Below are 15906 nucleotides of genomic sequence, written 5' to 3'. Positions count from 1 at the left end.
AATGGCCCTGGTAGATCAAAACACTCCTTCTCCCACTGTGTGTTTATGTGTGTATTAGCCTGCTTGTGCATGTGTGTGTCTGTGTGTGTGATTTGCATATCATGGCTACGCTCTGATTGGCAAACTGGCAACACAGAGCCCAGCGGGGCATTTTTTATTAAAATACCCCTCCACACACATGCACAGACACACACAACAGACACACAAACACGTACACAAAGTTAGGAACAGCCACTGGCCTGTGTCAGAACCTAATGAATAATACTAAAGAGCTAGCACTAGGGGTTCTCCATGTATTGTTCTGTAACGCCAAGAGCAATAAAGATTTTTATTACCATATTTTTATGGGCACCAGACATAAGCTGTTATGGAATCGTCGGATATTTAATAGTTGCTCGGACCAGTTTTTTACTGTCCAAAAGTGAGCTGCCTTGTAATTCATTAAGTCTGACTTTTCAAGATGTGCCAGTATTAGCTAGGATGTTTTATCATCCAGCCATTAATATAATATGATCGCATTAGAACAGGGCAGCGTGTCATTCAGCCACATGTTAGTAATCTGTTTGGAACATGAAAGAACGTCATGACTCCTGGGGAATTTTAGTCGTGTCGTAGCAAATGCTCAGCTCCGTGATGTATTATGTGATGGAGCCTACAGCCTCATAAGAGCGTGATACATAGACTACCACTGGAACAAGATAAAATAGATATATTTCCATTTTTAAAGCAAGCAGGCAATCCGCTTTATTTGGCACCATGAGGTCACATAAAAGGATCAGATGAAATAATATAGTGAGAAATAATGAACAAAAAGTGCCGGGAATAAACTGCTGGAAATGTGGATCTACGCTCTCTCAGAGCCTGACTTTGTATCATAACTGGGAGACATATGAAGCAATCTTCTCTGGATGCAATTAAACCCGTCACTGCTACATGAGACTCACCGTGAGACTCAAACCAGTCCCCCAACTTAACTGCTGGATTTACCCAAAATCTGTGTTCTTCATTCATTTCACAGGCAAAAACTTCAAACGACTTGTTTTACCTACATCTTTCCATTTATTTGACACCTAATAAAAGACATTCATTCTACATTTGAGCTAATTTCAGTAAATACTAGAAAAAGAATTTGATTAATCCAACCTTATAATTACTCTTAGTCCTCATGTTATTGTTCAGAATATGCTAATATACTACAAGTTACATGTAAACGAGACTATTTGTAAATTTCTCACACAAAATATAACGTTATCCTCTTCAAGGCTGGTTTACCAATTTGACCATTCATTCAACCCTCCCAAGTACCTAAACTCAGTTTGGTATATTGATTAATTCCCATATTAGGAATTTCTGCCAGTAAAAGTACAATAAAATCGAGTAGCATTATGAGCTGACGCTGTCGTATAGACAAGGTCTTATATCAAAAGTTTTAGTAGTTTTATGAGCTTTATTATTGGTGCATATACTAGGTAAAATCCCAAATTATTCAAATAAAAATGTCATGGAAATTATTGAAGGCTACGTGGAGTTGAAGAGATTATGGTGAACTTAATGGAAAATTAGTGTGATACATAAACCAACTCATTTTCCATCAGAGTGATTTGTTCATGGAACTGCTGAAAATAACACAAATATACAAAAATCATCAAAAGTGATGCACTAAGGTTTACATATTTTAATTCATATACTTTTATTTTATTATATACTATAATATAACCCTCTAATTGCAATATTTCTGCATTAAAAGTCCTTCCGTTAGGTTTATTATCACACAGTGCCACTCATAATTTTAGGAACTTTACTTCTTACTGAAATACTTTGCATTGTTGCTACTGTCACTTTATCTATATTCTATTCCAAAGTCACTTATTCTGGCTTTATGAATTTAAGTCTTGACTGCATGAACCAATATGACATCAGCTACATGCTACTGCTGGCACACAAAAGCCTCCTAAATCGCTCCAGCAGAAGTTGTGGAAGCTGCTGTGAAAGTGCAGGGATTGACTGCCGTGACCCGCGGTCAGTGATCACAGGGGAGCTGCTGTGTGCCGAGCGCTCTGCCCTGCCCCGACTTAAACCACCGACCTGAGATTGACCGGTATTTCGAGGCCAGAAAATTTTTAAACAGCAGATTTACCAGAAGAGCCTCTCGAAAAAAAAATGTCACATTACAGCGGTGTGCCCCATGAGCTCTCTATGGGGCCATAATACACACTATCAGCTTATTGTTGTGACAGCAGAGATCAATGCTGATCATTACGGCTAATCCAGCTATATTGTTAATCCCCCAGGGTAAACAGCTCATTTTCCTGTCTGCTATAAGCATCATACCGAAATAACAAGCTGCTCTGTGGCAGCCATAAGTGAACAACCACTACACTGAGGGTGCACTTTTTCTTATCAGAATAAAGCAGTCTGTTAAACCCAAAGAGCATTGACTTTGTCAGCAATGTGTCAGCTGAGGCTGCTGCTCGTACATCGCCACTCGACATCACCTCCTGTCCTGTGGCAAACCCCAAGATCTCAGCTGTTAAAATATTGCAACCCGAGTGGAGTTCAGCCAGAAGTCCTCCCCACTCTGTGATCTCTCTTATCACGTTGCAGCTTTTGCTGCGATGGAACCTCGGCGGTGTCAAGCTGATGAGAGACCTCTCTTAATGTCAGTTGCCTTTAAGTATATTTCTCCCCGAGCACCCTCCATCCTGCCTTGCTGCAGCCACTCGATGGTCGTTTGATTCATGGAACTGAGCTCTTTGTTTCTGGAAGACGATTTTATGATCGTTTTATGATCAGCATAAAAGCTAAATCATTTCATGGCCCACTCTGCAGAGGCAATTAGTTGGCTTTATGAAAATCAAATAAATTAAAGCGTTAAAAAGTTTTCATTAAGTCACAGAGAAGCCTCGGTTTCACTTGACTGATAGAGTGTCGCTACTTGTGGTGCCTATAAATATATAGGAACTGATAAAGTAAAAAGGTGCTGTTGTGTGTGTATTTATTGGTGCATGTCTCTGTCGTGAGTTGACAGGCAGCCTGAGGGAAAAAAGGGCCTGATGGGTATTATGCAAATGAAGCCAGCTGTTTGCTGCATTGGCAGACTCCTCATAACTCTCTTGTAGTTCAGCTGGAAGTGAGAAAATATTTCATCCCCGTTTCCCTCGTCGCCACTTTCTCTCGCCTGTTCTTTATTTCTTGAGAGAATCTATTTCCACACACCGTAACTTTATATACAACTCTCTGCATTTTACTATTTATGTTCCGCATGTCTCCTGACTATGCATCTGCACAGTTACAGTAATAAATGTGAAAGAAACAATGAAAGCGTCCCTGAGCATTTGTTGACTTCTGCCATAATAATTAAAGTAAATTGTTCAGAGGTGTGGAATTCATAGCTCTGTGCAAGATAAACGGGGAAATCTATGGACATCTCTCTCTTTATTCCAGATGAAGACATAGCCATCATTATTTTGTCGCATTCACTCAAAAAAAGAGACAAAAAGTTTTTCTCTAAAATAAGGTTAAACTTACATACACTACTCCCTTTTCCCATGTTCAATGAACACTTTTCTTTGGTTTTTGGATTTAACATCATTTAAAAAACAATAAATAAAAATTTCATGCACTAGCAACCCTTCCAGAGTCAATCATTTTTTACACCAAATAGCATGTGCACATTTTTTTTGACCTTCCACAATCTGAAAGCTTCCGTGTATTCAGAAGCAGTGCAGCATAGCACTACCTCCAAGGGCACAAGCCTGTAACTACAAAAACATGACACTACCCTGGATCCTACTGGTTGTGTTGCACAACAACTTCTAATAAGGGTGGCTTTCTAAGGGAATTAGTCTGGTTCGTTTTTATGAACAAGATACTTCTTTAAAAGCATCTCAGAGGGGCCAAAGGTACCAGAAACCAACCAGCAGCCTGAAATTTCATCTAACTGCTTTACAGTAGCAGACAAGGAGAAATGTGACTGTTCATTCTAAGATGAACCAATGGGCTGATATTATCTCCATTCACGACCTAAATATGATGGGAATCTTGGGCTCTTTAACTGCCCCGCTAAGACAGTTGCTATTTTCTTTTTTGTCTGCCTTTTGGTGCTGAAAGTAGTACAATGATTTGATTACTGAATACAGATGTGTGGAATCTGTATTGATGAGAGCTCTGAGGCTGAGAACCTATTACAGCAGCTTTCAAATGTCCCTTCACTTTAGCAAGGTGGCTAATGGCTGTTCAGGCTGTTAAGAAAGTTAGCTAAGTAAGTAAACTGTTTTGGCTGCAAGCTCAGCATAGTCACAAACAACCATTTTTTAACCACGGCAGAAGGATTTAAGTGCAACGTCTTGACAAGCATTCGCCAATAAATCAGCACAGCTGCTGCTAAATTGCACTGGCTTATCTTCCTCAGAGATGCTTAATGTAACAAATTATTATGCAAATAGCATATGACATCATCTGGCACCTTCAAGCAACTCTGATAGATAGTTTCCCGGAAACATCTGTGACAGCCGCAACAATATTAAGCTTAACCACACCAGATCTAAAACATACTATCACAGGTAACGATCGCACCATTTGCACTTTTCTAAATATGTCCTTTAGTAAGAAACATTTTGTACAGAAATCATGGAAGTCCAGCACGGGTGGGAGCAAAACATTAAAAAAAAAGAAAGAAAAAAAGAAAAGCATGTCTAATTTGTCTGTAGTTGATCATGCACGACAGTTTCACTCGTGTCCGTGAGCTCGTCCATCTGTCCCTGCATGACTTGATCAGCATTAGAGAACAATTCATATTCAAGCTCCCGCCGAAACATAAAGAACATTGTCAGGAAGAATTTTAGCGTGAAAAAAAAGCACATTGTGGAATGTCCATCAAAAGTCAGTTCAGCCTGCTTCTCGGGCTGACATCCATTTTCATAGATGCACCTCAGTGTGTTCCTTTTATCAAGCGCATGTGTGACATAAAGGCAGAATCTTTGCATGCAAAAAAGGCAGAAATGAAGGCTTTCTCTGAGAGCAGAATTGATTTGGTTTGTGTTAGCCTCACAGTGATTACTGACTGGAGGTCTTAGTCTACCCTGCTTCTTATTTACCGCTACATTAGTGGCGAGGCGCCGTGTGTTCCTCCACACGCGCCCGACGGAAAAGACCGCAGCAGGCCTTCAAATCAGTGTGAAATTACATCAGCTCTATACTTTGAACCACATGTAAATTAAACTTGTCACAGTGCTGTAGCAAATGTCACCTGTCACCCTCTGTGTTTACCTTCGTGCCGGATTGCTCACAGGGCTTCACAAACATACCTGCGTATCCACTTGACTTGAATGTTGTTTACCTGAATGAGAAAGCAGCTGAATGCCACTGAAAGCACCGTGACCCCACGTTTCAGCGAAGTGTTCCTCTGCTGGCTTTTCCTCATTGCGGACATAAGATTAGTCACCTTTTACAGCCTTTTTGTACAAAAATTCTGAACCTAACAGTCAAAGACAATACAATTGTTTTTTTCTTCTTATAGGATTGAATGTAGTTTTGTCAAGGTCAATCTCTTTACACTGAAAAGAGATCGCATGGGTGCCTGTGAGCGGTGACAAAAACTCATCATCTGACAAATGAATTAGCCTCAGATCGACAGAAACGTTTGGAATTTTGGCTCATCGTTTGTAGTTCTAAACTTTTTCGTTTAGACTCATTTGCTCACACTGACAAAAATGCGCTAAAAATGGCCAAACAAGCACCAAACAATAGACCAAAGAGGTTACCATGGCAACTTGCTGATTGTTTATCGGCAAAACCCAGTTTCGCGAAAAAATTTAATCAACCCTCTTAGTTTTAAGGTTGTACGTATCAGAACAAAATAGAACGCGGTCATCACCGAACTCAAAATGAGGTAAATAGAGCCTGGAATGAAAAACAACGCGGGACATATTGCACTTTGTTGTTAGCTGTAGAGAAAAGGAAACCAAAATGCAGTAATGTAATGTGTGAGAAACCAACTCCACGTATGAGATCATCAGTCTGTCGCATCACTGTGGAGGAATTTTAGCCCACTCTTCTTTACAGCCTTGCTCCAATTATTTGAGTTCAGCAGACATCCGTTAAATAAACGGCTCTTTTAACATCCCACCACAACATTTCAGTCAGGTCGAGGTCTGGACTTTGACCGGGTCATTGCGGCTCCTTGATTCGGTTGTAGATCTGCTGCTGTGTTTGGGATCTTTGTCCTGTTGATGACCCAGTTTCAGGCCTCACATACTACTCTGGTATACAGAGTTCTAATTGACTCAATGACTTTTTTCCACCCATTTTCTCTGAGCATTGTACAGTCTGACCGTGACGGGAAGACTGACAACGTTTTACACTTTTTCACTGTACAATGATGAGCAGCACCAGTTGCTTCTCTAAGATCACTGATGATGTCTTTCATCCCGGGCATTGTGTTAACACACACCTGAGTGATCCAGACCAGAAAACTGCCAAAACCTCTGCTTTTATAGAGGTGCTCACACCTGCCGATGATCAGTTAATAAAGTGCATTTGATTGGCAGCACCTGGCTGCTGCTTACCCTCTTAATACCTATGGGAGCAGTAAGAGTGGAATTAGTTCTTCACGCAGTTTTAATTCATTCATCAAACAAGTAGTACGTTGTTGTTAAAGAGACTGTGTTTCCCTGAGTTTACCTCATTTCTTTTAAATCAGGAAAAACTTGCGCAGTCTTTTCACATGACCGTGTGAAAAGCTCTGAGGTCAGTGGAGACGTGTGGGTAGATATGGGAGTGACTTTAAGTTGTAAAGTTTTATCCTAATTTTGAGTTGACACATTTGGCGGCTTGTTTCTGCACTCAGGCCACAGTGGAAGTAACTAAACATAATACACTGGATCGATTCGAAGTCAAATCATGCAGTGCCTCTCTGAGCTGCTGACAACTAAATGTCTGAGTGTGTGTGTGTGTGTGTGTGTGTGTGTGTGTGTGTGTGTGTGTGTGTGTGTGTATGGGCGCTGAAGTGGATTTAAGCCTACTGTAACTGTTAGGAAACAATCAATAGTGTTATCAGTCCTTCCCTCTTCCTCTCTCGATCTACTTTACGCACACACAGACACACACACACACACACACACACACACTCACACACTCACACACACTTGGGAATAAAGGACTAATCAATAACTCTATAGTGCTAACAGAAAGCTTCCCCTGCAGTTTAAAGGCTTATTGCTCACGCACAGACACACACAACACGGACGACACATGTAGCAGCAGAACTATAAGCCACATTGGGAGTATTTTGAACACATTAATGGCGCCTTACCTAATTTCAAAACCATTACATGATAAATCAATCCTATATACAAGCTATTTGATTAGTTTTACATTCATGTGTGTATAAGACCGCTCCGGTTACAGGACAGCCGAAGTCTAAGTTAGCCATTTACAGATTAAAAGGTGAAAAGAGGACATCTTTACCCTTGCTTGTGAATTTTGTTGTGTATGTTGAAGCCTTTCATTTGCTTTCTGGTTCAATCCTACGTTACGCTGCTGTTCGAGCTGCAGAACGCAACCAAGAGCTCATCTAACCAGAGCAAACGCAGCCATAACAAGGTGCTGTAATCAGTCAGTCATTGTCTCTCTACCCCCGCAGCCACAATTCTCATTTTCTCCCCTCACCTCCCCCTCGATCCGACGTTGAGTTTACACTTTCCTTCCAATAAACTCTCATCAGAGTGAACATGAGAGGAGTGAAAACTAAACGGTAAGCAGGCAATAAAGGCGCATCCGTGGACGTGTGGATGAAAACAAAGTGGAAGAAAGAACTCGTGGCTCCGGATGCACTTGCTCTCACTCGCAGCCTCCGTAACAGAGTGTTGAAAGTGAAGTATATTTTGATTCCCTCCTTCTCTCCACTGTCTCCCCTGCTTTTCTCCTTCTTAGTGCCATATGCTCAAAGCTCCATCTCGGGCTCATTTGCAGAGCTACACACACACACACACACACACACACACATTCACACAAATCAGCTTTATCAAAGCACAGGAACAGCTGGTTTGCTCGATATGGATGACTACTCGCCTGTCAACTAGTCTCATGCCAAGCACACACACACACACTGACATACAGACACATCATCATCAAAACTGGCGTCTCCTGCTGTTTCAAGAAGGAGACTGAGTGAGAGAAACAAAGATAGATAGATAGACAATACAGGGAACTGGGATCAAAAAACACAAACAAGCAGTCAGACTTGTGACATCAGAAGCAAAATGACAGTACGTGTCACCGTTAACCATCTCAACCAGATGCTCATGAATAATTTTAAGTGTTAAGTTGGTTGGTGTCTGTTTCATCATGTATTACATCTGCATGCTGAAATTAATTATCAGTCATACTTTTTTGCTCTTTAATTCAAATAGAATTTTGGCTGTCAAACACAAACAGATTGGAAATGAGCGCTGAATGGGAATGTCTGAATGACGTATCGATGAAGCGACTAACAAGCTGTTTACATTCAAGTCAAGCGAGCCCTTAAAAAGCCCTCCCACTGTTTGCTGAGCTTTTGGTTTCTACGAGAACATGGGATCCAAATAGGTGTAAATAAAAATCAAACAAAAACGGAATATCAAAGCGGTTATGGTTGCAGAGCACTTTCTGAGCCTTTTTCCTCACTTATTAATGAGTTTCTGAGTGACAGCTCAGATGTGGTTCAGTGCAGTTGTTTTATTGGGGTCAGGTTTGTTTTTTTTCAAACTCCATTCATCCAAGCCACCAAAACATGCGTTAATCAACCACCAAAAATCTACAGACAAGCCCAAATGCGCCATGCCTAAGCCAAGTTTGTACCAGATGCCTGCGGTCAGTTCAGGTTACTTTGGTCGCACCTACCAGCAGCTCCGCTCCCCAGCTTCACCGAACAAGCTGTGCAAACTTCATCCGTCATCAGGCTTCCCCTGAAGTGCTTTGTTTACGAGGAGCTGCACTAAAGCCTGGTGTGAGGTTCTGAAAGATCACGTAAAGATTAAAAAGCAGCGAGTCTCTCTGGTCTCGTTTTCAGCAAGTTGGTTTTTTCAGGGTTCAAACATCTTCCTCAAGTCAAAATTCAAGCGCTTCTCAAACATTTTCAGGTGAATTCTTCTGTGTAAACTGTGTAAACCTAAACAGTAATATATGCTTAACCGATCAATCAGATGTTAAATTTATGTTTTTTACATGGTCGCAAATTTCTTCATTTTAAGTTTACTGTGAGTCGAATACAACCTGTCGAACCAGCATGATTGTCAATGTGAACAAAAGTTCTTTACTGAAAATGTGAAAGGTGTCAAACATTAGTCTTTGAGGAAGGAAGCCCATCAACTCCTTGAGCCTTTTTGAAAGAATCAGATTCAAATCCACACAAGTGACCTTCGTTGCTTGTAGAACAAAACAAGCAAAATGAAAATCCCTCCATTTTCTGCTTACTGCTCATTTTGTACCCTCAAAACACACTTCCTGGATAACCCAATGTGTAATCGTTGATGGTTCTTTGAAAATCAATCTGCCATTAACCCGAGTTGGTGCAAGTGCCCTTTATCTCCTTGATCAAAAATGTCAGGAGATGGAAGAGAGTTAATGCCCGTTGCTACTGCTTTGGCTGCCCTCGCTGCACTGGCTGTGACTAACAAACAGGCTCTATTCTGTTTCTTCATCTAAGTGACAAACCATTAAAAAAGATTACAATTTATCACAAAAGCAATACAGTTATCGTTCCAAGCACTGTATCCCATATGCGACCACTTTTCCAAACTTTTTCAAACAGCAGATTAAAATGTAAGCATTTTCACGGAATTTCAGCACCTGTAAGGACCCCGTTTTTTAATTTTTTTCACACAGCCAGCATAAAAGCCGTGACCATTTCCATTAGAGTTTTCCCACCCAGGGCCAACCGAATGCACATCCAGTCCAATCCCACCAAAAAGAGTGACGCAGTAACGTTTGTCCACATGTCCAATACGCAGCAGTTTCCCAGTCCAGGCTTGAAAATGTGAATGTACACCATTGTGTTACATTAAACCTAACCCTAACCACATACTTTTAACTCACATCAGTAACTATTAGTGGTTGGAAGCGATGCAGATGAGTAAATCATTATGGAAGTAGAAAAGTTAAGGCCAAGGAGTTTAACACCGCCCACCATCTGCTCATTCCCCCTTACAGGGAAGAACTTTTGTCCTGCTCAAGGCATCGATTTGACATGCCAGCATTGGACAGGGACACCAACAGCAAGAACAGCTTCTAACATTTAGTTAGAAGTCAAGCTAAGCTTCGGTCTCATTCAATGTCAACTCAATCAGAGAATCCCACTTTTCACGTTTTATTTGTCCATCTTTTCTTTTTTCTTTAACCTTAATAAATAAATCTATATTATTTAATCTGACATGATGGATAAATCACAAATATTAGAGTTTTGAGGAGGATCATTAGCCGCATTGGGACAGAGCAGTTCTAAGAACGCCGTTATAAGAACGGTCCTCCTCGAATTTCGTTCTGATAACTGTCCTTCCCCAGGGGAACTGTTTCAGTTTGCATTCGCACATGAGTCGGGACCTGATAGAGACTGATGCGGCGCAACCGTCTGCGACAGTGACGTGTTACTTTAGCGCCACATTCAACAACAAAACAAAACAAAACAAAACAAAACCAGTGAAAAGTAAGTAGAGAAGAAAAAACACCACAAAGAAGCTAATATGGTGAGCAGGGAGGCCACCGTGTTCATGATCTGCATGATGGTGATATTAATCATGGACGATCACATCAGGCGTCTAATATCGAGGCTGGAAGAGCTCACAGAGAGTCAGGAGACGAAGGATCGAGCGTAGGCGATACTTCTTCGTTTCATGAAGGAAGGAGAGCAGAGCGCCGCAGACAAAGGAGACGACGTGTAAGTTTAACTTATTAAACAGGCGCCGGTTGTGTCCGTGTCGTATGAGTAAACATTTCAGCTGTGACAACATGACATGGGGCGTAGCTACCAACCACCAATCGCCTACGTCATATGTGTTCCTATAGAACCCAGAAAAGACCCCGCCTCGGAGAAGGAGCTGAAATGGTTATAGGAACTAAGGGAGATGGTCCCGAGTTCCTGTATGTCCGAATGCGGGAAAAAAACGTCTCTGTTCCTGAAAAGGTTATAGGAACTGCCAAAGGTTACTACAATGCGAATGCGGCTAATAGCTAATTGATCAAGTTACAGCCATTTTTAGAGAGGGTAATTCAGATTGACAGTTTTTGTGAATCTAAATATTTTTTTAGGGACAAATATAGACTTGATCTACAGGCTCTGTTAAAGTTGGGACATTCTGTGCAGCGATACTCTCTAAAATTCTAAGAACAAAATCAGACGTATCACAACGTTTCTCAAACGTAAAAGAGTTGTCACTGTAAGAGAAATTTTAGAACTAAACTACATAACAATCTGTTCACAAATTTATGCAAATTCATAAAAATATTAATAAATGCTTTAATAAAATGTTGGGATTACTTGATCTCCTTCTCAATTACTAATCATAACACCTATCATTTTTCAATTATTTGATATACGGTAGATAAGAAGTAACAGTGCTTGTCTTACCTCCACCGTATGGTTTAGATTCAGCTTTGGCAGTTTATTCTTCACATTTGCAGAGGTTCCACCAAAAGACTGGCTGTTGTTAAACACCTCTGTGGCCACCAGAGGAGGTTTCAGCTGGGGAGAATCACTAGGTGCTTGGTCCTGGCCATCCATTGGTCGGACGTATGCCGTGGGCTTCTGCTGTACAGCAATCGGCTTCCCAGACAGGCTACCGGGTGGGAAGGTGGGTGTAGTCAGCCCGGATGTGGGGGTGGTTAGACCAGGAGTCGGAGTCGTCAGAACCGATGTCGAAGCCAGCGGGGAGGAGGATGAAGACAGGTGAGAAACCGTTTCATTTTCAAACGGGGAGGATTTAAAAAGTCCGCCATTTTCTGTGTTCGTGGAAGACTTAAAGTGACATCCATCTATGGCTGAGGATCGAAAATTGCCACCATCTGGAAAAGAGAGGGAAAAATAAGGAAGTACTCTAAGCAAAATATGAGGCTAAACCTAAAGGTCAATTGGTTTGGCTCTTTCCACTGTTTCCAGGTTTTAGGCTAAATTTATCGTTGTTTTTTAGCATACACACACGACAATAGAATCAAACTTTTCATCTAATGTCGTCATCAAATGATCAGAGTTCTCAAATGTCAAACTATTTTTTTGAGGCCTCTTAATGTAGAACTTACCTGGGAGGGGATGGGTTTTGGGTGCATGAGATGAGTGCCTTCTAGAGGAAGAGGAGGAAGAGGAGGATGATGAGGAGGAAGCTGGACTAGAATCTTCTTTCAGGCCAAGTTCATCTTTAAATGAGCTAAACAGTTCATCGTGCTTTTGCATTTGCTGTTCTTCTAATAAAGTCACTTTCCCCCTGCTGCCCGTAGCTCCTGCTGTGACTTGCCCCTGCCCCAGAACGAGCCCAGTGACTTGGCTGCTCTGTCCATGGCCTCCCCTTGACCAGTCCATGGAGTTTCGGGACTTTTTCGAATTCTGATGTGGGATCGTTGCTGCGCTGGTTGTCGATGTGGTCCCAGCCGGCGGTTGCATTGAAGCAGAGGATGAAGACGGTGCACTTCCCATCCTCTTCTCCCCACTTCCCTCGGCTCCCCCTCCCCCGCCCATTCCTCCTCTCAGGGCCTCGTTGAAAACATGGGACTCTATGGTGGTTCTATCGGTGGCTGAAGAGCTCGGTGTTATCTGCAGGTTGTTGTTTGCAGCGCTTCCTTTGGGAATCCCCACCAAGTGGCTCTGGTTGGAGTGGCTGGTCAGCAGGTCTTTCATTTCTTCATAGGATCCCAGTGTGTTCTGGACGCGACTGGCCAACGCATCACCTTTATTAGTCTGACCAGAGAAAGAAAGTAGAAAAAGACAGGGGAGGGAGAAACAGAAGCACATTCATTAAGTTGCCCATTTTTCACATTCACCCAGACTTGATGAAAAGCCCTCTTTACTCATATGGAATGGAATAGTGAAAGATGGATAGGGTGACCACTGACCAGACATCGGATGGGATGATTAATTAAATACACGCCATTTTTAAGAAGGTTTGGTCCAGGCTGAAGCAGTAAAATTAATGGGGCAGGAATCATTATTAGCCTGACCCCAGATTCTCAACCAATCATTACTTGGAGGACAGTGCAGGCTCTACTTATGTGATGGTATAGCACCTCACCTGCTACATGGTAATGCTGAGATGTTCCTCAAAATAGCTCACGGGAAACTTTTATGTCAGTTACCAAAGGATTCTTGAATGATGGACTCCATGATTTGGTCATTTGACATTTTTTAAAGAACATGGGCAATCGGCAGTGGTTGCAGACGTTCAATATTTGACAAGATTCTTACAAAAAGCCATGAAAGGAGAGGAAACACAGAAGAACAAGTGGAGTTCTTTTCAACCTGAACAACAAACAGTGAAGCAAGTATTAATCATCAGCCAAGACTCAATTATGAACGATCTGCAGTATATAATTCAAGCCTGACATTTCATCATGAATTGCAGACAAATGATGAACAATGGAAAGAGCAATTGAGATCAATAATTTATTATACATCTGTTTAGTTGTTTGTTTGAATGACTTTCTCAGCAACAAAGTCAAACTCGTTGACAGCCTGCATGGCTAATAGCCTCGACATGGAGTAATAGTGTTAAACAAATGTATGGTAGGTTTAAAGGCTAAAATTGAGGAGGTTTGTCTAAGTTGAAAGTACATTTGTTTGGATTGTATATGATTTTAAAAGGGAACGAAAGATAGCTAATTTTAGGTTATATTTCTATAAAAAGAAAAAGGTTTATGAATAGTAACATATCTACGTGGGAGTGTTGAACAATTTTTTTAAACTATGAGCATTTTCACAGTAATTGTGAGTAAAAAAAAGAATCAAATCTAGTCCTTTAGTGGTTCAGGTTAAAGTAAAGAAATATGAATAAACAAAGTGGTTGAATCTTATCGACAAAGAAAAAGGCATCCTGTTTAATGTGCTTCCGCTCCTCCTGGCTAGTTGGCATAAGTCAGACAGAGGAGGCTCACCCCAGCATCAATGTGTGCTTACACACTCAGTGTCACAGAATCAGCTGAGTGACAACAGCCTTGTTGGTTTGAGTGGCAAGTTCTGCAATGCCAGCCTGCACATAGGCTGTTTCGCCTCTGTTTCTACCTCCCTTGCTGATACAGAGGCGGATAAACCCCACATGCAGCCTCTGTACTTTCACCCATGACACCAACGTGAAACAGAGGCACATCAAGCCTGGCTTAAAAGGCACATGTGAAAAGCCCTAAAGATTAATATGTCCTTTATTTATCTCCAAAGTGCTGGAATCCTGGCTGTGTATCTGTGTATCTTTTTAGGGTTTTTTCTCTGCAAACAGCTTTGTGTGTGTGTGTGAAACACTTCACAACTTTGACAATGATTTTGGCACCACCCTAGAATGAGCTCTAATAGAGGGTCATTTAAGCACAATTCGATGAAAATAATATTGTGATGCCTTTTTTTTCTAATATAATTGGAATGGTTTGACTTGGGTTTATTAACCCGGTGGAACTAAAATCCATGCTTTAGTTCCATGCTTTGTTGGACGGGTGTAGCCTTCGTGTTTAGCAGGCATAATGCTTTCCATATGAGTTTAGTGGCATAAACCATTAGCAACCTAGCAGATAAAAAAAAAACTGAGACTAATGGGAATATCTATAGTATTTTGATATTATGGTTGTAACGCAAAGTAATAGATTAAAAATGTGTCCTGATGGTGGTGCTAGATAAAAAAAAATAAAGGGGTCAATAGTCATTAGGATTCATTTTGTAGGCACCATTAATATCTGACGACTTTTAATGGCAATGCATTAGTCGGCTTTCCATTCAGTAGTGAAGCAAATCTGAAGTGATCTTTTAAAATTCTATTTTGAAAAGAAATGTATATCAGACGAGCTTCCATTAAGTGGTTTTAAGTGAATAAACTAGACTGTGCAGTGTAGCAAGAGGGTACATTCTACATTCCTGATGGCTTTAATTCAGTTAAAGAAGTATTTGTCCTAGCTGGAAGAAAAACCTCCAGGAAGGAACTGCAGCAGACACCCACAACAGGAAAGAGAAGAGAGCTCCTCTGTAAGTATTTTTTCTCATCTCTTGGAATATCTGGGATATTTCATCATATCTGAGAAGATGCCAGTCAAGTCAAATGAGTTTATCTTTTGCCAGCTCAGGTTGGAAACAGCTGGTGAGGCATGTCATGTTTCCATTTCCCCCAATGTGCATCAAGTCTTCTTCAAAAGAAGGCTAATAATTGTTTGGCGCTTTCACACCAAACATGCTCCCACTGGCACAGTGACGTTTCTGTTAGGACATTCTATTAGTTCCTGCAAAACCAGAAGAAGTAAGAATTATACACAACAGCATTAAGAGCTTTCTGTCAGTAAACACAGATCCCAAGACACTTGGAAGTTCAAGAAATCAAATTTAAAGGAAAAAAATGCAGATGATTATTTGCTAACCATAGCATATTTCTTTGTGTTGTGTCCTGCCACCTGCATGCTCTTCCCTCACTAAATCAGAGTATTTCCAAAGGTAATAATGGGTCCATTAGCGTGCCACAGTGTATTTTACATGAATGAAACGGCTGATTCTCCAGACAATAACTGGAGATCAATGAATTCCACTTCAAGCTGCTCACTTCTAAGCTTTGATGAGAAAAATTAGGGACCCAAAAAGATGTTTCATATATTACATTAAATTGTTTCAGGTGGAATTTTTTACTTCACGGATAAGAGACACGAGAGACCCTCCACAATGGCTACAAACCATAGAATAAGTCTGGCAATATGATTTGT

The 15906-nt window shown here is 41.1% G+C and overlaps 1 protein-coding gene across 2 annotated transcripts in view; it reads right to left on the bottom strand.

The window, feature by feature from the left end:
• Window positions 1-15906, bottom strand: part of aff2 (AF4/FMR2 family, member 2) — a 202730-nt gene that overhangs the window by 127012 nt on the left and 59812 nt on the right. For both annotated transcript variants that reach the window (XM_075480879.1, XM_075480880.1), the window contains exons 3-4: window positions 12271-12922; window positions 11603-12036 (exon numbers count right to left, since the gene is read on the bottom strand). In XM_075480879.1, the coding sequence (XP_075336994.1) occupies window positions 11603-12036; window positions 12271-12922 (1086 nt within the window). The remainder of the gene's footprint in view (window positions 1-11602; window positions 12037-12270; window positions 12923-15906) is intronic.

Source organism: Odontesthes bonariensis, chromosome 13, assembly GCF_027942865.1.
Source record: "Odontesthes bonariensis isolate fOdoBon6 chromosome 13, fOdoBon6.hap1, whole genome shotgun sequence".
NCBI lineage: Eukaryota > Metazoa > Chordata > Actinopteri > Atheriniformes > Atherinopsidae > Odontesthes > Odontesthes bonariensis.
This window is presented reverse-complemented; position numbering and strand designations above follow the sequence as displayed.